General features: G+C 40.0%; 1 protein-coding gene across 3 annotated transcripts; it reads right to left on the bottom strand.

Annotated features, from left to right (window-relative positions):
* Window positions 1–6657: 6657 nt before the first annotated feature.
* On the bottom strand, window positions 6658–21525 carry ccdc30 (coiled-coil domain containing 30). Of its 3 annotated transcripts, none has more exons than XM_085392999.1 (28): window positions 21414–21525; window positions 20494–20693; window positions 19646–19828; window positions 19336–19456; window positions 18952–19142; window positions 18649–18729; window positions 18484–18561; window positions 17719–17875; window positions 17391–17462; window positions 16220–16335; window positions 16003–16106; window positions 15719–15911; window positions 14647–14745; window positions 14314–14442; window positions 13984–14121; window positions 12829–13007; window positions 12318–12585; window positions 12108–12212; window positions 11559–11729; window positions 10883–11092; window positions 10325–10482; window positions 10052–10217; window positions 9438–9559; window positions 9191–9332; window positions 8933–9069; window positions 8504–8621; window positions 8238–8302; window positions 6658–8142 (listed from the first exon to the last, which is right to left on the bottom strand). In XM_085392999.1, exons 2-28 carry the CDS (start codon window positions 20506–20508, stop codon window positions 7932–7934), a joined length of 3729 nt encoding a protein of 1242 aa, XP_085249125.1. In that variant the 5' UTR covers window positions 20509–20693; window positions 21414–21525; the 3' UTR covers window positions 6658–7931. The 3 variants fall into 3 exon arrangements, with proteins under 3 accessions (XP_085249125.1, XP_085249128.1, XP_085249126.1); XM_085393002.1 differs by having other exon boundaries at window positions 18484–18558; XM_085393000.1 differs by lacking the exon at window positions 12108–12212.
* Window positions 21526–25897: the final 4372 nt, after the last annotated feature.

Genomic DNA, 25897 nt, shown 5'->3' with positions numbered 1-25897 from the left:
ACTTCTTCACAGAAGCAGAAGTTGGAAGTTCTGGTCAGTCTCATATTCCCATGAGCACGAGCAGAAAGGACATCAGATCCCAGCGTTGACACTGGATTCTCTCACTGATGTTTACGAGGTAACGGAAACAATCCCGATGCCATAGTTGTAGAAACTCATTCCTTCTGTGTTTTCGGGTCAGTGGCTTTCATTAAATGTAATGGGGTGGCAGTAAATTATGAATGAAGAACCACTCTGTGGGCGAAGAGGATGATGCAGATTATTCATCCCTGCTTCCTTCGATGCCACTTCTCAGCAGAGGGATTTCACGCCAAAGGGATGAGGACTGTATTACTCAGTAGTGTAAAGTAAGTAGATTACAGGCTGCAGACAGTGACTGGTATCACCATCTGGATTATGGTGCGGATCAGGGGGTCCCCAAACTTTTTTATAATGTCAAAGACTACTATCGATATACGGTGGATTCAATCTTCAGTTGTTTAATCTGAAAAAACTTCTCCTGAGGGCTTTCTTTTAGTCACTGTTGAATCACTAATGTGTGTGTATTTCAAATGTATTTATGTAACTTTTGATCTTTGACCGAATATATTTTGGGGGGTTTTCTTTTAAGACAGGCTTCTGATCAAAGTGACGGTTCAGTTTACAGAAAAACGGGAAGGCTACATGGATGCTCGGCTTTGCTTAAAGATGATGATAATAATGATGCGTGGGTGGAGGAACTGAAACAGCCTGGGAGTGATGGCGATGGAGAGAACAATCAGACGGACAGAGGATCCTGAACTTCACCATTACTTCCTTCCTCCTTACTTCCTCTGTTTGCCATGACTACAAGCGAGCTTAGCATGAGAATAAATGTTTTTAATTTACTTTTAAAACACAGCCGTGCCTGGCAGTTTGTGGGCCCTAGGCTAAATATCAGCAGCGTGGCAGGGAAGAATGATTGCTGCTGATCATGCAGTATGCAGGCTGCTGATGACTTTATCGGAACAGATCAAGTTATGGATGATTAATTTAGAAACTGAATCAATGCTTGCCGTTGGCTTCATTGGAGGCCTTGCTGACCTTACAAACCTTCATTATGTAGTGCGAGGCGACATGCTAAAGCCAATTCCCCCCTTCCCAGCATCCTCGCTTTTTAGCAAATTATCTTGGAATTTCCTTTAATTTCCTAGATGAACTATGCTTCCTTTTTCATTTGACTTTATTTACCTTTGTCCAGCTTACTGAAGTCACATGTGTCTGTCCCAATTCCCGATCTCATGATTATAAAATGTTATCAGTGAGCAGCCAGCTGCGCACGACCCGGATAGGAAACACTGATGTGATCTTGAGTGTTAAAAAGATACCATACTGTTTCCTGTCTGCTGTCTGGCAGAGGTATAGGTGGAGAGCAAACCACATGCAGAAGGAGAGAAGAGTAGGGAGGGGCCCCTAGAGGAGAAATGAGGTTGGGCTCTGACGAGGAGGAATAGTGAAAAGAGAGGAAGAGAAGGGGGGAAGCAGAGGGTGGGGTAAAGAGGAAAGGGGTGGATTGAGAGGAAGGAGGAGAAAAGAGGGGAACCGATATTGGGGGAAAAAAGGTAAGGTGAGGAGGGGGAGAAGGGTGCTTAGAGGGGTCTAACTCTGGCATAAAAGTAAATTCAAATACATTATTCATGGATCTCTGTGTCAAAATATCATTTACGTGTGCTGTGTTGACTCATGGCTCGTAAAATGAGAAGGACATGAAAAGAAAGAAAAGGAGGAAGGAAATAAACAACTCAGGAGGCTTTCTCTATTCTTGGCCAGAAATAAAGAAAAATAATAATAATAATAAAAGGAACCTCAGTGCAGTCGCCTCAACTTATTAGGCATCAATAATTTATCGTACCCTTTGTTTACTATTCTTTATCCATGTAATAAGCAGCACCCCTTGTCAGCTGAAGTCTCAAATGTGTTGTCAGAGTTTCTAGGTTTGAAAGGGACGTTGTATTTGCGAATGTTGCATAAACAATATAAAGAAGAATAAAATAATATTATTTAAGACTGTAAAACTTGGCAAACGAAGCCACGGATTTGTGAGGGTGGCAATTTTAAAATCAACCATACTCGCCCTCTCAATACATTTTTGAGTCTTCAATCATCTGATTAAAATATGGGCCAGCTGTTTGTGAGGTTTGTTTTTTTTCTTCCCCCCACATTTTAATTTTCTGGATTTCCTGTATAATGAGTGCTGCTGCTGCTGCTACTGTAACCATCATCAACCTTCCAGTTGATACAGTACACCAACACCACAGCAGCCCCTACAGGTACACAGCGGCGCTGCCATCAGCTCCAGTCAGGTTTAATTACAGTAATAGAGGTTTCCAAACTGCAGGTTGATTGCAAGATAAATTCAAAAGGTCACGAGACGATTAACGGGATAGGGAAGCAGACAAAACGTTTATACTGCACAAAATTAAATTCATGATTCCGGGCGCTTCTATTAATCTTTGCTTGTGAATTACTGGCTAATTTTACCTCTTTAGACATCTAAAAATAAGATGGGCAGGGCAGGAAAATAAACTTGCACATTAAAATAAAAAATAGAAAAGAAAAAATCTCTTTGTAGGTCGTGAATGACGTACGACCAAAACAATGGGCCACAAATACTTTGTTGTAAAGGTTTAAAAAAAAAAAAGAAGCTACGATCTTGTTTTGGTGATTAAGTGTAAAGGAGAAAAATCCAAGAACAACTGGGCTTCGTTTTCTGTGTGGACAATAAATACAACCTTGTATTCTGATTTAATAGAATGAAAATGAATAAAACAATGTTCCACAGACTTTTCCTCTGATTTCTTCTCTTCTTACCCCAGGTTTTCGTACACATGTGTGCCTATACACACACACACATATATATGTATATACATACACATGCAATATATATATATATATGTGTGTGTATGGGGGGATGTGGGTGTATCCACTGACGGTAGGGGCACATATGACCTGCTCCACTTTTATTTTGATTTATAAGGCTAGTAGAGAGCATCATCACAGAATCGCTTCATCTTCTCTCCTTTATTACACCACATTTGTTTTCATTTTACTCCCAAGGCCTGGCTGAATACATTACAGATATCCCATGGGGCCGTGGGGGCCAGCATCTTCACCACAGGAGACAATGGGATGACGGGAAGGGATTTGCGAGCATGCTTCATCATTACAGGCATTAGTATTATTTTGACTTCAAAACACTATCTGAGGGATTATCATTATTCTTGGTATTAGCACAGCAAGCGGACACGTGGGTCAAACACATTGATCGTAATAAGAAAAGTAATTATTTGTCAAGCCTGCTGGCAATAATTGGAGACATTAGTGTCAGGTGTCCGTCAGAGAGGCCAGCGCTAAAGAGCTAAATTCTGTTTCTAATCAGAAAATGATGCTTTACATGCTCACCTGAAATTTCCCCTTTCATTTGGAGCTCTTCAGTGTGTGCTTTTACCTGACTTTTTGGTGAGTCAGGGTCCAACCCCTCACACCCCACAACCCCCAATTCTTCTCGCTCATTCAAGACTTTTCTTCTTCTTCTTTTTTTAAGCCCGGGGGTAAAGTGGGAGACAAAATCTGATTCACCTGGAGTGGGACATTACAGTGGAGATAATATGGCAATTGGGTTTAGCATAGAGAGGTCAATGGCAGGTTAATGCACAATGCAATACATCATTCAGTAGCAGATCTTAGAGGGGAGGGGCCTAGAGGTCAAGAGGTGGCTCCGAGTCTTGTTTTGGGGCACAAGAGCACAAGATGAGTTGAATTATGTCCATTTATCACGTTTGTCATTTGATTTTGTCATGATGCTGGAGAAAGGAAACCTAGGTTGTACAAGCTTTTTATATCTTTGTTACAACATCAACATTTTCTTTAATAGTTCATGAAACAGGTCCATATTTAATTTCAGAAAGCTAGACATCCTTAAAAAAATAAAAAAATAAAATCCCCCCTGTCCACGTTGTGCATATATCAATTTGCTGTTGTTCATAGCTACATGGCCACATCTATAAGCCTGTGTTTGAGGACAGTAGAAAAGGAATAATACGGCCATAAACGTGGGCAGATGACCTTATTTGAAGCTCTCACAACTCCAGTCATCACCACCGTCACCTGCTCGATTACAGTCGCACCGAACCATCTTTTTTTCCACCTCATTCACACGTTCAACATTCACAGCCAGCAGTGAAACTGATAGCATCTACATCATTTCAAGGACATACAATAACACCCACCAGCCAAGCCTTGTTACATGAATACATAGAGGAAAGGTTTCCAGCAACACTATTCCATGATTGAATTCCCAAGGACGAGAGGAAGAGGGAATAAAAGGGGAAGCAATGGAGATGAAAGAAGGTTCGGATGGCTGAGAATGCAAAGTGAAACATACCTCAATTTTCTTTTAATAAAATCAATTTATGAAAATATTTATTTCTAATCTTGTTTATGGGTTTGAAACATGCATGTGCAAAAGTATTCAGCATACAAACCTTTCAAACTGTCCAGTATTCCACACAACATTTGAAACCAGCTGACAGTAAGAACAAATGTCAGATCTTGAAAAGCCCACCGATGAAATCCCACTGGCTACTAAGCTTGCTATAGGCATGACGGCTGGACATGTAAATTGCACGGCCTTTCCACTCCTGGGGGTAAAATTAGTCCTCTCTACTCACTGCACCCCGTATAATAACCCATATATAATATCTCTCCTTGTTTGAGGATTCAGGGGATGCCTGTCAATCATCTCAAAGGAACACAGAATATATTTACATAGTTATACCACAGTGTAGCATCTCAGAGACACTGACAAGAAATATTGTCTGAATAATGCCATTTTTATGAACAAGATTTATGAGACTATCAGATTTTCTAATTTTGATCTAAACATTAAAGCAATCTAATGAAACACTTAATCTTGGCTATTGTTAGGAAGTGATCCATCTTAAGCAGCAATTATGTTTCTCTAATAAACTTATTTGACTGGAGGATGATTTAAAAAAAAAAGGTTTCGTTTGCTGAGATCCTCGAATGGAGACAGCCACCCAGAGGATAAAAGAGGTACTACAGTTCATGCATGTCTATTACTCTAATACCAAACTATTCCTGTGCATGTCTGCCTGCACTGCCATGCACTTTAAGGAATCACTATTACTTTAAAAGCATTTGTCAAAACCTTTATCAGCATATTTCATATCAACACTGAGGTTCTTTTTCCTATTAAGTAAACCAGTTATGACAGATCCTTTCTTTAACTGTTATTACAGCCCATCTGTGGCCTGCAGGATGCTCACCAGCTACTAAGGCTTCCTGTTTACAGCCCTCTTCCTGTTACTGCGATGGCCGAAATGTCACTAAAACCGCTGACAGAGCTGCTGACACCGCAAGAGCCTCGCTATATAATACTTAGTTAAAACACTTTGGGAAGCATTTCACATCATTTAGGTTGTGCTTGTTAATACTTTATTTAACATTAATGCTCCTTTTATTTGTACTTTTTAGATCATTTATTTAGATCAGATTGTTCATTTGATTTTAGTTTCAACTACTTTTTCTTTTTTTCAGTTTCATTTTTATTGTGTAACATGCATTTCGGTATCTGTTTAGTGCTATTTGGAGGAAAGATTTAAGAACTTAAAACAGGTATTGCAATACAGTTTATTCACTATCATGTCAACATAAAACCTCCACACATGCATAATACTAAATAGGATTCTGTGCATTTTATTTATATATTTTTTTTTAAGGGAAAGAGTTTTGAAAAGGACCACACCCACCCTAAACAGTAACTTTAGAACTCTTTCATCCAAACAATAAAAATATAAAATTATTATTTTGTTCTCATTTACAAAACTGAGTTCAAAACATATCATAATTTAAGGATTATGACAGAATTTCTTCTCCAATGATAAAACGACAAACAGCTTTAAATTGATTTGAATGGAAAATTTCCAAGAGACCCTCTTAAAGTTATTTCTATATCTTTATAAATTATAAAAATACTGGCATCTGCCAGTGCTACCCCCTCAGCCTCCTAGTAGACACACCTATTATATTTCAAAATCCTACATCGCCTTGTTCTCAAGTTTTTGCAATCACAAGATTTTCAGAACACTTGACCTCTGACCTTTAAGGGGGAAGATACTGAGATTCAACGATTTTCTAGTAGATACACCTATGGTATCAATTTGATACCATACTTCGCCTTGTTGTCGAGTTACAGCAAAAAAACATAAAGCAAACCACAATAAAAAATCCAAATATGATTGATATGCTTTTTGAGTTTTTTTTCCTGTTTTTGGTTTTTACACTGATACCCACACAGATGAGAAGTGTGAAATGCATAATATGCAGTTATAATAATATTGTTGCTCAACGAGGATTTAAAGCTAATGCATGTCAGGCAACAATTACAGTGAAAACTCTCCTGAGCAACTTTATTAAAAAGCAGATGGTAATAGCAGTAATTTCATTCTAAAATATTTCATATATTTTCATTCATTACAAATACAAAAAAACAACTCCAGAGATGTTAAACTCAATGTTATCAGTGTAAAATTAAAGCAGCTTTGCATCCTTCGCTAAGTCACAACAGTGCACATTGAGATGTAGGGGAAATAAAAAAACAAACAAAAAGCATTGTTTATTTATCAGTCTTTATTTATGAAAATAGCTTTTTTTAAAAATGCATTTGTACAAATACAACAGGAGTGAAAGTTTCTTATTGACTACATCTCATTGTTCCCATGTCGTTTTTGTTATCAGATGTATTCACACTTCGTCATTTCAGGCACGTTGAAGACAAAACCAAAGACACTGTATAACGGTGGATACAAAACCTGTATTTAATACCATGTGCAAATGGCTAAAGTCTTACTGCTGATCATCTTTGTGACTAAAGCACAAATACCTTAAACAGCGGGTCCTTGGAGAACAGAAAAAAAGTGTAAAAAAAGAGGAAAAAAATGCCTGGAATTGTGTGACTTTGCAGACTAAAATAAAACTATAAATAGTAAATAAAGCACTGATTGTAGCAAGTACTCATCTCTGAACAGAGTCCAGTATTTACTTTCAGTGTATGGCAATCTCTTATTAAACGAAAAAGTGAGTCCGCCTTGTCTATCTTGAGTCTGTCTTTATGGTTGATATGAAATGAGTACGATTTTTTTACATTTGTAAAAATGCTTATTCTTTTTAAAATGTCTTTGAAACATTCATTACTATCACCTCTGTGCCTTTGGTAGAGACTAGAGGAATCAATGTGGAAGAGAGACTCGGGTATCCCTGATGGTTGGTGTGTGGAGAAAAGTGTCCGGGCACCATCCACCAGCACACGCTCGCACTCACCGGCATCAGAACACTGCCAAGGTTAAATTTAATTGGGGAAAATGCATACCTTTAATATCCCACACTTTCCCCAAATGTAAACACGAGTTAAACATCTTGTAAAGTGCTCAGTTTAAACTAGTACCATTCAAATATTCCTCATGAAGAGACATTCACTGCATTAGCATGAAAAGCACTAATGTGATTTTAAATATTTAGACGGCTTAGATTTTTTTACAAAATCGATTCACTTCTTCAGCTACCAAGTCAAATCTCCTTTTAGATAATGCCCCTTGAAAATATGTAATAAAAATATCGTATTGACACTAGCACAGGCATTTTTTGTTTTTTTACAAACCCCCCAAATTTTCCCTCGTCCAAAATCTGACTTGATATATACACATGTACCTCCCAGCCAAAGAAGAACCTGCTAACACATCAAACGTAGACACCGTCCTGAGCAGAAATGTAGTGGAAGCTCCCTTTCATTATTACTCTTTTAACAAGGATAATTTGGATTCTATATATAATATATATTCATTACTTCTACACAGATTTTTCCCTGTAGATGAAGACAGACATCGTACCATTTCTTATACCGGGTCACTGCTTTTAGAGCTCTCCTCCGCCCCTTTGGCAGAGGCTAGAGGAATCAATGGGGAAGTGAGATTCAGGTATCCCTGCTCTGAAGGTTGGTGTATGGTGAAAGGTGTCCGGGTGCCATCTGCCAGCACACCATCGTCCACCTTCACCCGACAGATTGCATCCAGGACGCCCAGTTTGTTACCAGAACCTGACGTCAAACTGATGACAAACCACAGATGATATGAAAATTGCCCAAATTACAAATATCAATCAATATTTTAGGTCAGCAAGCTGTTCTCTTAAAGTTGTCTTACCTTAGTGCAGACGTATGTAGGATGCTGTCAGTGAGAGCATCAGTGGGAAGCATTTTTCTGGCATTCTGTTGATCATTTAAAATGTATTAGCAAGCATGCCAACATATTTTTTTTAATACAGTGAGATGAGAAACATTTTTACAGTTTTTTTATTCTTCTTTTATTAAAAAAAAAAACACCAGTCATTTAGTGAAATGGCAATCCTGTCATTTTTAATATGAGTATAGAAAAATATTGCAACAACATAAAGATGTATAAAGAGCTACCTCCATGCTGTAGAGTGACTGGACATTCCTCAGAGCACGCTCTAAAGAACTGACTTGATTGGAGAGTTTCAAGGTTTCGTCCTGCAGTTGTTTGTTTTCCACTTCTAAGAGGTTAACCCTTGAACACAATAATGTTCACAGCATTCACTCACAACTTCACAATAATTTTTCCAACATATTCTTCACATCTTTAGTTACAAAAACATTCAGGCTAACAACTAAAAAACATGATTCTGTTGTGTTAAATACTAAATATAAAGCTTTCCAACCATCTCAATATATGTACAAGTAAATGTGATTTCTTAGCACTGCATTATGCAACTAATGAAGTTAACAAATAGTATTTTATACTTCTGGTTGAAATAATTAAAAGAGTAATATTCATACTGTTCTGCATCATGTACATGTGTAAACAGTGACTGAGGATACCTATATTGGACTGTTGAGGCGGTCTTCGTGGCCTTGCTGCCCATCTCCTCGGCCTCAATTATCTTCTGCACCAGTTCTCTCTTCTCCTCCAAAAGCTTCTCATTGACTTCCATCACTAACTGGATCCTCTCTTTGTCCTATCACAATTCAGAAGACAAGAGAAAAATGAATGAAAACAGATTTTGAAGAACACTTTTCTACAGTGCTTCACATCTCTTCAGGAATATTTAGGAGTCAGCATTCTGCTTCATGTGTGACCTTCTGAGAAAGCATGGAAGCAAGCTCGAGATCATTCTCCAGTTTCTGGATGGTGCTGTCTCTCTGTTCGGTTGACTTTAGAAACACCAGCTTAGCCTGACGCAGTTTGGTCTTGTGTTGACTCTGTTTTTCATTGTACTTTCTGGTTGGTGGAGCAGAGGCGATTGAGAGCAAGAAAGGCAAAAGGTTAATGTAACCTAATTACCATTTACTTTATTTTATATTATGGTTGTTAGATGCATCTAACCTGACATGCACGTCGAGTTGGAGGAGAACCTGCTGCAGCTCATCCTGCAGTCCTTTACAATCCTGCTGACTGGCCAACAGCTCCTCCTGCAGCTTTTGACGTGACGCCTGGCTGTCCTTTCCCTACAGAACATATACATTTCAACAGATATTACAAGTGCATAAAATGTACAATCGTGTTAAACACAGTGAAGCTCTGACAGCAAACTTCTTGCAATATGATAGATTTTTTTTGTATATCTGTCAGCAATTAAGCAATCTTAAATAATGTACTTAATAGGTTAAATGTGCCCTGTATAGCAGCTTACTGTCAAAACTGAGTACGCATTCCTCTGAAAAACTTTCTGGTTTGCAGCAAAGGATTGAAATCTTAGCTCGAAAACAGAGGAAGTGACAGAAGATACATACTGCGCAAACAATGTTTGATTTGGGCTGTCAGCAGGGCGCCTTAAAAAACAAACAAACAAGACACTTAATAACACACTCCTTTTAAGGCGTGTAGCAAACTTGGAATGGGTGTATGTTTTGACTGTCACTTTTCAGGGAAAACTTTCAGTTCAATGAGACCTCAAGTGCCACAGCAGATCTTAGGAAGCACGGTACACCATTCCTCACCTCCTCTCTAGCATTGCTAAGCTCAGCCTCCAGGACGGATAGACGGGTGTCCAGCTGCTGGACACGGTGGCTGAGCTCTGCATTTGTCCTGGTCAATGAGGCCTCCTTATGCCTCAAGGAGCGAACCTGTTGCTGCAGCTCCTCCTCGCGCTGTTCTAACAGCTTCCTGAGAGGAGACCGGAAGAAGAAGAAGAAAAAAAAAAGACTATTCAAAGCTCTTAAAAAGCAGGTGAAGAAAAAGGACAGTGTCAGCTGTGCTGCACTTTGTGGAACCTGGTGATGTGCTCTTCCTGCTGCTGGGCTCTCAGAGCTAACAAGGCGTCAGATAGATCCCTGCTTTCCCTCTCCAAGCGGTTGGTCTCGCCTGCACGAGCTTCCTCCACACGCAGCTGGTGCTGGACAGACTTAAGCTGCTGTTGTAGTTCCAGGACCTTCCAAACCACAACAGAACCACAGGTTTTGCTCAAAAACACAAGCTCCTAACTTTACACCCATCAACAAAATATGTCAGGATTTCCTTATGATGTCAAACAAACAAAAAATACTCCACAATGTTCACAAATAATGTTGACTGCAACCGCTTCTTCATCTTACTCAATGTTCAGAAAAGCATTAACTTCATTTGCTTAGGACCAAAACATGTCATAGACTGGATATTCCATTAAGCGCTCAGTATGGTGTCACTGGTTATTTCACTGATAAGAACAACTACAGCAAGAATAACATAACTGTTGAATAAAACCACTTGGAGCCTTTAATAACAGTTGACACACTGACAAACCAGGCGATCCAGATTTCACACCGGACTAGAGTCTTTACAGTTATGCTAACCTTCTTGTCAGCAGCGATGAGTCGTGCCCTCTCAGCCTGGAGGTCCCCCTGCAGACTAGTAGTGGCATTGCGGTTTGCGGAGCTACGAGCCAGTTCCAGCTCCAATTGCCTGATTTTCTGCTGCTGATGTTCACACTCGGCCGCCTGACCAGTGACTTTCTGCTCCATCTGTACCAGCTTTGTCTGGACCTGCTTCACTTCTGCACTAAGCTGAGAAAACATGTGGGAGGACAGCAGATGTAAAAAAACAAACAAACAAAAAAAAGATGTTGAGTGTTCATTTACATGTTGATTGCAGTTACACATTTGTTCATAAGTTAATATAAGTATCTAGTAGCTCAAGTGAGGGTTGTCCACACAGAAAGTGATCTGCATGTCGCGCATCACCTTGCTGCTGATGGTTGGTTGATAACGAAGATTTCAGGTTATGATCGCCCAAGTAACACTCCTATGTAGTTACCAGTTTCATATGTCAATCTACAGTATTATTTGCTAACACAGTAGTCACTTCATTTGTGGTTATTTTTCCCATCATCACTTTAAAATCATCCAGCGGTCTTTGGCCGTCATGTTGCTGTGAATCGCTTCCTATTTAGACATCTCTTAACAGTGGAATGAAGATGAGGAAGTGCTAAGTAAATTAAGTGATAAACCGAGGGTTTCAGGGAATACTCACCTTGAGTTTTTCCTGATCCAGCAGCGTGTTGTGTCTCTTCAGGTCCAAGTTCTTCTCTTTCTCATAGCGTAACTCTTTCTCCGCTGAGGTAAACAGGCTCTGGGCCCTCTGCAGGTCTTGCTTCATTTGTTTAGCTTCTTCTGTCTTCTGCTTCAGCACCGAATCTTGGGACTAAAGATGGACACTGTTGTCAGTGTTCATGTTTATGCTGATTTAGCAAATGAACAGAGATAGTCAACTTCTGTAATTTTAATGGAACATTAGTGAAAGAAGGCCATCTGAAGCTTCTGTGTTAATGATGAAAATAATTACAACATTATTACTTTTATCATTATTATTACTACAATACAAAAGAGAGGTAGACTGCCATAAAATTCCGGCTTTCTGTCTTTCAGTAAGATTGCTGAAGTTGCTAATTAATAAGAATATTAAGATGTCAGCTGCTTAAAGCATAAAGGCTAATGCAGCTGCTACAGTATGACAATTATAGCAATAAAGAGCCAGTTACATAATAAACCTACAGAATAGATTTTTGTTTTTCATATGTACCTTAATATGTGCCTGGGCTTCATTGACCTGAGCCTCGAGGGCCATTTTGTGCTCAAGACCCTGCTGCCGCTCCTTCTCTAGCTTATTCTGTAGATCACTCAGCTCCTGCCCCAAAGAAGGCAGTGAAAACATTTATATCCATCTTCTATAGTTCTGGCATAAGAAATACCCCATTTACCCTAACCCACCTAAAGAAACCAATCCAGTTACCTGAGCCACGCACTCTTCTCTGCGGTTTTCCACTGGACTGACTCTAGGTTCAAAATGAGCTATGTGCAGTTCAGGCTTCTGGCTGCTGCCAAGCACTTCCTTCGTGGTGGATAGTTGGTCTTGGTGCCACTGAAGCTGCTTAACGAGGCGCTGGATCTCCAGCTCCAATCTCTCCTGTTTGCCCTCTGCTGCTAGCTTCTCCTGAACACTAGAGCTTAGCCTGGCCTGTAGCTCTGCAGTCTGCATCCGCTCAGAAGCCATCTCATCTCTGGGAAATATTCACATATATGCAAAGTAAGTAAGCTACAATGTTCCAGTCTTATCTCATCACTGACTATGAAAAAAGGTACAAGTAACAACTGAGGCAGTGATATCAGTTCTCATCCAACAATGATCCACTTCAATCCACATCTCATAAATACCATACATGTACTATATATTATTTGAATTTCCCAAATATGCAATGAATAAAATATCTTATCTTATTGTAGGACTGGAACTAAAAAACAACCTCAGGCTGTTGTGTGCTGTCTGGAGGCTGCTAAGTTCAGCAGTAAGCCGGTCAGCTTGTTCCTGCAGCTGGCTGACGTGTAGCATGTTTTCCTTCATCTCTTCTTGGGTCTGCTTACTGTCTTTGTAGCACTGCAGCTCTCCCTGGAGTCTGCTATAGGCACGCTCCATCTGGGAGACCTGACAGCCACAGAGTTAAAGACAGTAAGGTGATGAGAAACTCAAGTTGGGGGGTGTAAATGTCAAACTAATGCATGCTATAAATTCATCCTGTCATATTTATACTGACACGTAATGTACAGCCCTGCACGAAAGTCTTGTAAAATAAGTACATTATTTGGAGAATAGTTAATAAATGTACTTCTAATTTTCAGTGTCAGAAATACCTTATGTTAATGCTAAGAGTCTGAAGTTTGTTTAATATGCTATAATTTTGTATTACCTAATAATCATGAACCAGTCAATTTGAAGCTGGAAAATCTTTTGTTTCATATGATAACCAGTGGAATTCTAGTCAAGAAATGTTCTCTTTTTAATAGAGTAAATACAAAGAACACAAATATCAGTTTGTTATTTTATCATATGCATAATAGCCTGCATATACAGTGGTTATCATCCTGCAAGGGTGTAAAGAGCTAGTTCATAAAGTCAGATTTGAAAGAGAAGGGTGTCTTTCAGAAATCCCAAAGCCGCTTCAAGTTTCTCTGTTTATGCTTCCAAATTTTCTCCTTCATTTCTTGCCCCCAATGAATGTCCCATATATCCATAATCATAAATAAAACTTGAATAATTAAATAAAGAAATCCCCAGTCTCTCTGTAGTGCTTTTTAAAATTTCTGTCCATTCACCACTTAAACACAGTGAAGACGCCTACAAACTTAACAGCACACTTGCACTTGAGCTTTTTGATTTTATCTGGGATTTATTAGACTCATTGGTAAACTTATTTAATTAATTAGGAGTCAAGATATTTTAGTATTATACACACACCTGTTTTCATATACTCTAAAGCTGTATTGTGTGCAAGGTATTTTTACTTTTTAAACCATTTACACCAAAGGCCTATTTCTGCCAAAATGTTTCTAGTCTATAACCATTTTCCTCTGAAGAAAGACTGTGACCGTTTCATTATGTTTAAAATGAAAAATTAACAAACCTTTTCTTCCAGAAGTGTTTTTTCCACCTTGACTTGAGTGAGACTCTTGATGAGTGTTTTCCCCTGTTGGCATTCTATATGAAGGCTGTTGTTCTCAAGTCTCAGTTTGTTTCGCTCTCGCTCACTTATCTGCAAAGCCTTTGGTGTAAAGAACCAAAGAATAACACCCAAAGAATACACGTGGTAACTGTGTGGCATTTAGTTTGTAACATTGTTAAAAACATTCTGAAAATACAACCATAACTCTTTGCATCAGTCCTAAATTGAATTTCTGTGTACGTGTGGCGTTTCTGTTCTGTATTTCACACAAAGCGAAAGTCTAGTTTTTACCTCTTTCTCTTTCTTCAGGGCAGCCTGTGCAGCACTGAGGTCCAACTCCAGCTGTTTCCTCCAGTCTTTCTCCTCAGTCAGACGAGCCTCAAGCATAGCCAGGCTCTCTTGACCACTGTTCCTTAGGTGCTTCATATATGGTGGGACAAGAACACAGAAACAGACATACTGCATAAAAACAAACAAAAAAGTTATTCATGTCACATCATAACTCGCACCCCCTTTGTACTTTGTAGTGAGCTTTACCTTAGTTACTCATTTAAATTTGTGACCTCCACGGCTACTGCATTCTTACCGCACATTGTTGTGTAATGATTAAAGGGCATTTCTTACCAACTTTAAGTAGGATTCGGTGGTTTTGACCTCTTCTCCATTCTGCAACATTTTCTCTTGGGTTTTCTGCTTCTTTATCTCTGCCTCCAGGTTTGTGATCTGCATAGAAATGTAAGACTATTAGTCATTAGGTAAATCTGTAACTAAACTATAGTAAACTGCCATTAGTAATTAATGACTGTGAAAACAGCTTTCTTTAGAGTTTCTGGTGCAGGGGTGTCAAACATAAGGTCTGGAGCCAGAACTGGTGTGGCAAAGACAGACAGACAAATAGACACACACACACACACACACACACACAACCCCTTTCAGCTATCTTAGTGAGGACCTTCATTGACATAATGCTTTCCCTAGCCCAGGGGTGGGCAACTTCAGGCCTCGAGGGCCGGTGTCCCTGCAGGTTTTAGATGTGTCCTTGAACCAACACAGCTGATCTAAATTAGCTCCTCAACATGTCCAGAAGTTCTCCAGAGGCCTGGTAACGAACTAATCATGTGATTCAGGTGTGTTGACCCAAGGTGAGATCTAAAACCTGCAGGACACCGGCCCTCGAGGCCTGGAATTGCCCACCCCTGCCCTAGCCCCTTACCCTAAACCTAACCATAACCTAATTGTAACCCTGACACTAAAACCACATTTTGAGCCTCAAAAATGCCTTTAAATGCCTTCAAATTTGTGAGGACCGGGTTGTGTGTCCTCACAAGTGACTGTTGGTTCTCACAAGTATGGTAGAATGCAGATTTCAGTCCTCACAAAGACAGCTAGACAGGAACACACACACACACACACACACACACACACACACACACACAAACACACACACACACACACACTATTATAGAAGCATATGTTTTTTTTGTTGGTTTGTTTGTTTGTTTTTTTACAACAGGTCCATGGTTAAAAAAAATTCTGTGAATTAACAAAAAATGTGTTTTATAATTACATGACAGTCTGGACAATGGGCTACCAGAACTTTTTCTGTAATTTTACACATTTGTTTTTACAGGCTGTTTGTGGCCCACAATGTAAAATGAGTTTGATATTTGATATTTGAACCAGTTCTGATAAGTACCCTTCTTCGCAGGCCCTCGAGTTCTCCCTCATGTCGATGCCTCTCCTCTTTGCTAGCATTCTGGGCTTCCCCCAGCAAGGCCTCCAGCTCCTCGTTCCTCTCCTCCAGCTCTTCATGTTCCTTGCGTAGCCTCTGCAGTTGTCGCTGCAGGTCTTTCACCTGCACAAGCCCATCTTCCACAGCCTCTTGACACCTAACCGTCAATAAATTACAATTAAACAGCCAGAGAGAGCAGATTGTGAATACCCATCATAATGTAATTATCCAGGAATTCAAGTTTTTACCGTTTGTGAATGTGGTCTTTTTCTTGAGCTGATAAAGCAGACAGATTGTTTTGTTGGTCACTGCAAACACTTTTATCTTTTCTATCTTCTTTGGCTGCATCATTCTTTGCCAAGTGAAAAAAAAAAATACAACACCAGTCAGTGCCAAGCTTCTATCATAACTTATTTTATTCATTTTGTTATAATAAATTAATAGGTATGTTCTGTAAATACTAACCTGGTCAAGGAGATTTTTCTTCTCTGACTCCAAAATACGCACTCTGTCCCTCAGAGCTCTGTTCTCAGCATCTAGTTTGTCATTTTGCTCTTTAGCCTGCTGCAACTTCATCACATCTGTGGAGTGAAAAATGTATTAATGTGAGATTAAAATGCCGGTGATCAGCAAATGTGATCATCCCTATAAAAGCAGAAGGTTTTGGCAGTTTGCAGTATAGCCATAGTAATAGTGGTTTACATATTTGTCTAACAAGTCATAGATGCCCAGTTTGATCTAAGGAGAGGATACAAATCCCCTGAGGGTTGCATGAGGAGCGGTATAAAAATCTGCCAAATCAAATATGCAGAGGCACAGATTGTGGAAACCTCTTGAGACAAGGAAGCAGCAAGAGTAGCTGTTTTTTCTGCTCTGGAGCAGGTATGTGTTAAAACAATGCCAGTCATTCACCCCGAGGTCTGACCATGCAATGTTCTGAGAAATTCAAAAGAACCCAAGAGCTACAACTCAGACTCTACAGGCCTCATTTAGCATTTTAAATGTTAAAGTTCATGACAGCACAGTTAAAAAATGGCTGAACATGATATGGTGATTTAGAAGGACTGCCAAGAGAAAGTCTCTTCTATCTAAAAAAGAAAAGGGCACGGCTTAGGTTTGCAAACAGCGCAAAACTTCTGAAAAAACTGCCCAGATGAGACTAAAGTAAAGATGCCTGGCCATAATGCATGGCACCCCGTTTGGTGAAAAGCAACACAGCAGACCAGCACAAACACCTCATAGCAACTGTCAAGCATAGTGGTGTACGAATTATGTTGCAGTCACTGAACTGAATATCAGGCAAAGGGGAAATATTTGTAACATTTATATAATGATTTTTTTTTTACTCCAGTGTTGTAGAATTACAAGTAGCTTCTCTCTAACAGTGACTAAAGTCTTAAAATGTATTAAATCTAAAAGAATAAAAAATAAACAATTTACTAGATGAGTAAAGTTTTTACATTATCCTTATTTTTCCTATGAATACAGATTAAATACAAGCAAAACTAAACAAGCACAGTTTATACTGAGATACAAAATATCTACATAGTGATTTTTTTGTCCACCTAAATTTAAAAATAGTTTAAAAAAAAAAAAAAAAACAAACATCTGAAAAGTTTCCATCAATCTGTCTCACCAGAGTGTTTAAGATTTTCCACTTCCTTCCTCAGGTTCTCTACTTCTTGGACGGTTCCCTGAAGCTCAGATCCTGAGATTAAAAGCACATTTTTAATTCTGTGGACCACAAATATGCTTGGTGCCAATTTGTGTCTATTCATATTAACATTCAGTAAAGTCAAAGATGAGGTATGTTACCAAAATCTATGGGTATAAATAACAGGTAACTGACATTTCATTAGGGGAAGACATCAAAGCTACTGTTATGCTGACTTTAAACACTGGAAAGGTTAATAGGATGTGTGTGCAGGGCAGAAATTTAGGACCATACTGTAACTGCAACATACCGCTTGGGTCTGGGTTGTTGTTTTTGGCAGCATCCAGTTCATTAGTGAGTCTGCGGATATCCTGATGAGCCATCGCCAGCCTCCGGGATGCTTCTTCTAAGTCCCGTTCCAGTCGCTGACGCTCATTTCGCTCTTGGGAAATCTCCTCACTGTGGGCCTGATGTACAGGAAATAAGGGATTAACAACTGGAGTAGGAGAAAGGGGAGGAAAGAAAAATGGTAGGAATGGTAGACTGGAGATGCATGGACCCAACATGCAATTGTTAGAGACATGCATTTTCAGACTGCGAGTAATCATCTCTGCAGGCCTGGAACAAAGATGGGGAAATTAAGTATATATTTATATCCCAGCATTCACCTGCACAGAGAGACCAGGAAGACCAAAAGTGCACATGCTGTTACCTGTGTTATGCCATCACTGCCCTATGATAAATTATGTTCTTTAAATCAGTTTTTTTTTGTGACAGCCACAGTAGACAGGAAATTGTTGAGGTGAGAGGAGGGTATGACATGCAGCAAAGGTCCACGCAGACAGTCAAATGTTTTGTAACCATTAAGAACCAGGGACACCCTTAAAAAATGCATTTATAGATGTATTAGTGAAATGCTCTGCAGCACAGCAGTCATGCAGATAACAAGGTATATTATTAATGTGGAAAACATTTCAAAAAGCAGTGGCCCTCTGAAACAAGCCGGTGAAGTTTGGCTCTTTATCATGATACCACTGTTAAATTACTTAGCATAAGCTATAAAGTGGAGACCTACAGGGTTAATACTGTGCTTGCTCTGACCAGACCTGCGAAGGCCAAACAGCTTCTTCCACGGACTCTGGGATGAGCACTGCTGAGAGGAAAAACCACTGTATACACACTCACAACAAACACTATTCGGACATGGATCTCAGCCAGGGCAAAATGAACGCCACTTCACCTTCACTGCGTTATTGAAGGTCTTCTGGAGATCCTCCTTTTGCTGTCTCAGGTCATCCCCCCTCATATGGCAAATAAACTCCTGTCCAAATGTCACAAAGAGACAAGGCCTTACTTAGCATTTTACATACACATACAGTCTTTGCACGTGTTAGCTTTAACCATTGCTTTTCACTACAAGCATGAAGCCTTTGGGCATACTATTTTACTCTATTAGCTCTCAAAACATTTCAAAATTACGTTGGTCCCACGAGATAACTGACATCCAAATAAAGCCTTTGATTTACGTAGGTCAGCTCTTTACCTGGTGGTCAACTTCCTTCAAGTTAACACTGAGACTCTGACTTTCCAGTCTCCTCTCAGTAGCCTCCAACCTTTCCAGCAGTGTGGCCCTCTCCACCAGTAAATAGGCCACTATCTCACTGGGGCTGGTCAATCCCATCTCCACCAGGTCCTCCTGAGCCAGCATCTCTGCCAACTCCTTGCTCTGACTCTCTAGAAGAAAGGAGGGTTTTCTTCTGGTCAGCAGTTTGTCATGTACAATTATAAAAAAAACCCACATACGAACAAATGATGCTCTACAGCAACATAGTAATTACAAAGTACATTTCCACTGGTAAGCAAAGCTAGGGTATAGCCCAAAGGAAAAAATGCCCAACACATTGTACTACAGTTGTGAAAAATTCACCCAGCTGGTGTTGAATCTGGTGAAGTTCATGCTGCAGCTGTTCATTGTGTCTTTCATATTCTGCAGCCAGGCCCTCTCGCTCTTCTAACAGCCCACGAATATGTGCAACATAGCTCTCCAGCTGATAGACAAAAATAATTGCAGTGTAATTTAGCTGTGACACTGATGTGTCCCGCACATGTTCATGATTGTACTTCATGTGAAAAGTGACACGTTCTTTTTAGACTGTTTTTTTGGGCGTTTCATTACACATCATTGGCTCACTCTATGATGAAAGTTGGTCAAATAAAACAACAAAGGAGAGTCTCACCTCCTTCATCTCATTGGCTTGCTGCACACGTAGGGTCTGCACCTCTTGGGTAGCTGCATGAAGCTTCGCTTCACTGTTGAGAAGCTGCTGCCAAAGGTGGCACTGCTTCTCTTCTCCACTGGCCCCTGGCGATAAGCCATCCTCCTGGAGCCGCCTAGAAATCTTGTCCAGCTCCGTCAACACCTGAAGGTCCGGAGAAGGTCCAGTTATCATATTTTTTAATGCAATGTTTACCTGCAGCTTTTAAGAATTTATACATGTACACTCCTTCCAGTCATCTTGCCGTTGCATATGCAGCTTTGGGTATTATAATTCTTTGTTTGCTAATGTTTATTCAACTCCAGTGTTACTTAAGTAAGAGTGAAAAGGTTTTACATTTTGAGTATTTTTCTATACAGTTTTCCTGCTAGCTAACTACAAGACTAAGCATAATGAACAATGGTATATCTTTTTGCAGTGGCACACGGTTCAATGATGTGACATTGAACACATGTTGCAGAATTCAACACTGTACGTTGTAGGGCTGGTAACTGGAGCCAGCAGTCATGCAAACTGCATACTACTCTGGGAGCTGTCACGGCTCCAACAACATCTTGCATATTGTCACAGGTTGGGTATCAGGTCTCATGTACTTGTTGTAGTCAAACATTGCACCACCTGGTCTATGCTATCGCGGACTAAATGGTTAAAAGATCAGAAATTTGGTGATTGTGCGTGCAAGATTTATTTGCCACCAAAACCAGTTTAGGTACAGTGTTTTCATAGTTGAAGAAAAGTTACATTGGCCAGCACATAGGAGCATAGCAGATAGGTCTAGTGTATCTCAAAAGTAGCCAATGCTGTGTTACCTCTTTATTATCCATCGTTACAAATTAAGTTTGGCACAGCAGCGTCTGTAAGGGATGAATTTTATCTCCATCAGTCGAAGTACTGATCCCACACAACATTTCTGCTAACTCAGGCTCCAACGATGCGCCAGAGATCAGCAGATCCTCAAACTTCAGCACTCACATTGCTGGAGTAATCCATCCAGTATCTCATGTCCGCTCTGTGAAAGACGCGATTCTTTAGAACAGTGCTGCCAGGTAGGACAGGCAGTCATAAGCTTAGAGATTATCTACCTACTACAGGCACATGCATTTTAACAGCTGACACACATTGCATCACCCGAGGCTATGCAAAACTCCAAACTGGTGAGCTATTTTATCTGCTGTTTCCTTAAATGGTAAGGATAACACATCTAGCCCTAAGCTTCCTCTCCAACATTTAGGAAGATTTCATGGAGCAGGGAGATCTATGAAAATTCCCTGCAATAAAAACAATGCAAGTGTCTTCCCAATAATAGACAAGGATCATTTAATTTTGTTAAAAAAAACATCTTTTTTTCCCGGCTAACCTTTCTTTCCAAAATGTCTGACGACGAGGAGCAAACGGGGATTTTTATATTTCTTTTGGCAAGATCTCCAGTCAGAGATATGTAACAATCACAGATGTGTTAACCAAGACAAGCTGTTTTAGTAAGATATTACACAACGAAAACAGACAGATGTGACTTCCCACGATGCTAGTTAGCAAAGTTCTTTCCAAACTTACCAAGGCATACTTCACATTGAGCTAACGCTAGCTCGCTAACGGTAGCCATAGCTTTTACCACTGGCCGCTTGGCAGCAAAAGATAGACTCTGTGATATCTTAAGACTCCTACTTAACCCTAACTTCTCCGAGGCGGTAAAGCTGAGCACATAATGCAAAGTTAAAGTTCTACGAACCTTTTAGAGTAAATACGGACGGCTGTGGACAGGCTTGGCAGTGTAAATTGGCTTCTACCAGCACCTAGGCAACGGACCGTACCATTAAAAGGATGCAGAGGGGACAATCGATCACGAAACGTCACCACCAACACAACACTTAGGCTTTTAGAAGATTAGCTATTAGGGATCTTGCTGATCTAGAATGAAAAGAGAATGACGTTTATCGTCATTATACGGCCGTACAGATTGACTTTGTACTTGGCAATCTGGCAAGTCAATAACCATGAATACAGAAGAATCCCACTCTTTCCAGCTATATTAGTTCATAGCGTCTTTAAGGATTTCTCATTTCTCAGGTCATACTCGAAAACTGTAGAGGGCGACAAATGTTTGACAACTCGAAGACTCCTTATCGAACAACTTCATTGCTTGAGACTAGGGTTAAAGTATTTGCACATCAAAAATTACTCTAGTAGTATGTCCATCCACATTTTCTTTGACGCACATTTCAGAGTTTTCTGCAGTGTTATAAATGATATGACTTGATATCATGATTACTTAATAAACTTTATACAGTAGTTCAAGTAGATCATCCAAAAGAACTAAGAAACATGTCAAATAGGAACACTGAAACATGTTCTCCACCTGCTGGTGAAAAGAAGCAGCTGCATGAACCCGGTGCAGCTGTGTCCAAATCCAGCCATTTGCAAAATTTCAATCCTGCCCACATATCACTACAGGTTCTTAATCAATTTTGGCCTGTCAAAATGTGGTATGCACAGTGATGTGCACCCCAAAGCTCACCTTCACAGCACCTTTAAGCTAACAAGCATAACTGACAGAAGGCTACAAAATGAAAGCTCAAGTTCAAGGTTCAAGGTTCTTTATTTGTCACATGCATAGTTATACAAGTATAACACACAGTGAAATGTAGTGAAATATATATATATATATATATATACATACACTGGGTGAATGTGCAGTAGTAGCAGCAAGCAGGTGAATTCTGTACATTAATATGAATAGATATCTGACTATTTTACAGGATAGACAATATAAACATATTTAAAATTAAAGGAATTGAAATGTACATTGTGCCTTGGTTTAGAGTTAAACACAGACAAGTTCAGCTGAAGTGGGAGACTTGTTATCATGCAACTTTAAAGACTGCAAAGAAAGGTCTGTGTATTCATTTGGAGGTCAATATATGTAATGCAAGGAAGAAAAAAAAATAAAGATTTATTACTTTACCTTTAGATCAGGACGTGTTTTGTTATATTTAATATCTCATTCTACCAGTGGCTCCCAAATCAAGCTTGTTAAAACAGGTTGCTGTGAGGTGGCTGTATGATAGCCTTCTTGCTGAATATATGATATGCTAATTTTGCTTGACTAAATGGTATAAAGCCTAAGAAGTTCTTTTGATGACTGTTTGGCTGAGGGTTGTGTGTGAGCCACATTGTACATGCAAAAGCTACATGAGACATATATTTTTGATGAAATTAAACTATATAAGACAACCCCTTCATTTTATTTATTTATTTATTTATTTTCCAGAATGGCCTTTAGTGAATTCGATCCAATACAGAAATGTGTGCTCATGGTTGGCTGTCAGATAGGCAGATGTGTTATTCAGACTATACACCAAAACATTGTGCATCAGAAAAAAACCCAAAAAACATTTGGTGCAGTTCTCCAAAACAGTCTGAGTTTCTCATGTGGCCCTTTGGGAAAATTAAATGGGCAATATTCAGACTATTTTACCCAGCCGTACATACACTGAACAAAAATATAAACGCAACACTTTTGTTTTTGCTCCCATTCCCCATGGGATGGACGTAGAGACCTAAAATTCATTCCAGATACACAATATAACCATCCCTCCCAAACAGTGGTCACAAATCAGTCCAAATGTGTGGTAGTGGGCACATCTGCTATATTGAGATAATCCATCCCACCTCACAGGTGTGCCACATCAGGATGCTGATCTGACATCATGAGTAGTGCACAGGTGTACCTCAGACTGCCCACAACAAAAGGCCACCCTGGAATGTGCAGTTTTGTCTCACAGCAAAATGCCACAGATGCCACAAGCAATGAGGGAGCGTGCAATTGGCATGCTGACAGCAGGAATGTCAACCAGATCTGTCGCCCGTGCATTGAATGTTCATTTCTCAACCATAAGCCGTCTCCACAGGCGTTTCAGAGAATATGGCAGCACATCCAACCGGCCTCACAACCGCAGACCTCGTGTAACCACACCAGCCCAGGACCTCCACATCCAGCAGGTTCACCGCCAAGATCGTCTGAGACCAGCCACCCAGACAGCTGCTGGAACAATTGGTTTGCACAACCAAACAATTTCTGCACAAACTGTCAGAAACCGTCTCAGGGACGCTCAACTGCATGCCCGTCGTCCTCATCGGGGTCTTGACCTGACTCCAGCTCGTCGCCGTAACAGACTTGTGTGGGCAAATGCTCACATTCGATGACGTCTGGCACGTTGGAGAGGTGTGCGCTTCACGGATGAATCATGGTTCACATTGTTCAGGGCAGATGGCAGCTGAGAATGTCCCAGTTCTTGCATGGCCAGCATACTCACCGGACATGTCACCCATTGAGCATGTTCGGGATGTGCTTGACCGGCGTATACGACAGCGTGTACCAGTTCCCACGAATATCCAACAACCTCGCACAGCCATTGAAGTGGAGTGGACCAACATTCCACAGGCCACAATTGACAATCTGATAGACTCCATGCGACGATGTGTTGCACTGCATGAGGCAAATGGTGGTCACACCAGATACTGACCGGTTCTGGGTCCCCAGACCCCCAATAGAACAAAAAACTGTAAACTTCCAGGGTGGCCTTTTGTTGTGGGCAGTCTGAGGTACACCTGTGCACTACTCATGATGTCAGATCAGCATCCTGATGTGGCACACCTGTGAGGTGGGATGGATTATCTCAATATAGCAGATGTGCCCACTACCACACATTTGGACTGATTTGTGACCACTGTTTGGGAGGGATGGTTATATTGTGTATCTGGAATGAATTTTAGGTCTCTACGTCCATCCCATGGGGAATGGGAGCAAAAACAAAAGTGTTGCGTTTATATTTTTGTTCAGTGTATAATACAATCTCTACTCTTCTTGTTCGCGCTCACCTATGCTGATGTGGACTAAATGTAATGAAGAGGGAAAAGGAGAAGAAAGAGAGAGGTACTTTTCCATCTGCTGGAGAGGAGCTAAAATAAAAGGTAGCCAAGGAGTACAAAACACATGAGCAGCAGTAATTTATTTACAATAAAACAGGCCCAGGGAATTTAAAAAGCAATAAAAGACAAACAAGAAGCCCCACTTATATATTATATGCACAGGTGTAACAGTCTTGAAACAGATGCTCTAGCACCAACCATCACAGAAATCACACTTTTCACTGGTTCTGTCTCACTGGGAAAGGCCTTCTACAGGGTTCCAACACTGGTTCCACAGACAATTCCAGTCCCATCTTCTTAGTATCCTTCTGACCTATCCATCCTGTTGCTGCTGATGCTCTGCTGTGGCTTGCACTCCTTCTGTACAAGCTCCTTGACTGTCCTCACCTCTTATCTTTATGCAGAGTGAGCAGGTGTGGATAATTTCTTTGAATAGTCACTGGTAGGTACATGTAACAACCTCAAAATAAATGCAAAAAATATACAAACATGCATAAAACTATATTATAAAACCAAACCAACAAAGCACACAGTATAAAAACATGAAAACTACTTCCACCCTGTAACACAAAGATACTGATTTAGTACCTGACAATCTGGCAAGTCAGAAAGAATGAATACATAAAAAACCCTGTCAGTGTCATGCTTTATTTACTGTTCTCAGGTCATAGTTTTCTTTGTTTCTCATTAGTCCATAAACACTAGAAGGCAACAAATTGACTGGATTTCTTTCATTCATCCTAAAATGTGAACTACAATAACAAAAAAGTGTTGGTGACTGTATTTGTTCTGAGGACATTTTTATTTCTGATCATCAGTTTTCTTTTTCACTTGTCCTTTGTTGTGTCTCTGTCTCCTGTTTGCTACATGGTTCGCTCTTCTTCTACTACTGTTAAATATTCTGACACTTTTAATGCATTTTTATTCCCTCAAGATAATGTTGATGTCTCAACAAAATGGGGTATTTTTGTTTTACAAAATATATTTTTTAACAAAAAGTGTGTCTTGTTATAGCCAGGTAAGCTGCTGTTTTGAACTCCTCTCCCTGGATAATTGCCAGTACTTGCTGTTTAATGTATTCTTGCTGAAAAGTTGAGTGCTTGCAGAAATAATATTAATAATGGATTGGATTTATATAGCGCTTTTCAAGGCACTCAAAGCGCTTTACAATGCCACTATTCATTCACTCTCGCATTCACACACTGGTGAAGGCAAGCTACGGTTGTAGCCACAGCTGCCTTGGGGAAGACTGACAGAAGCGAGGCTGCCATATCGCACCATCAG

The sequence above is a fragment of the Rhamphochromis longiceps genome, linkage group LG20, assembly GCF_057381845.1.
Source record: "Rhamphochromis longiceps isolate RC_006_pf linkage group LG20, R_longiceps_female_GT1.1, whole genome shotgun sequence".
Taxonomy (NCBI): domain Eukaryota; kingdom Metazoa; phylum Chordata; class Actinopteri; order Cichliformes; family Cichlidae; genus Rhamphochromis; species Rhamphochromis longiceps.
The sequence above is the reverse complement of the archived record's forward strand: the minus strand, read 5'-3'. Positions and strand labels throughout refer to the sequence as shown.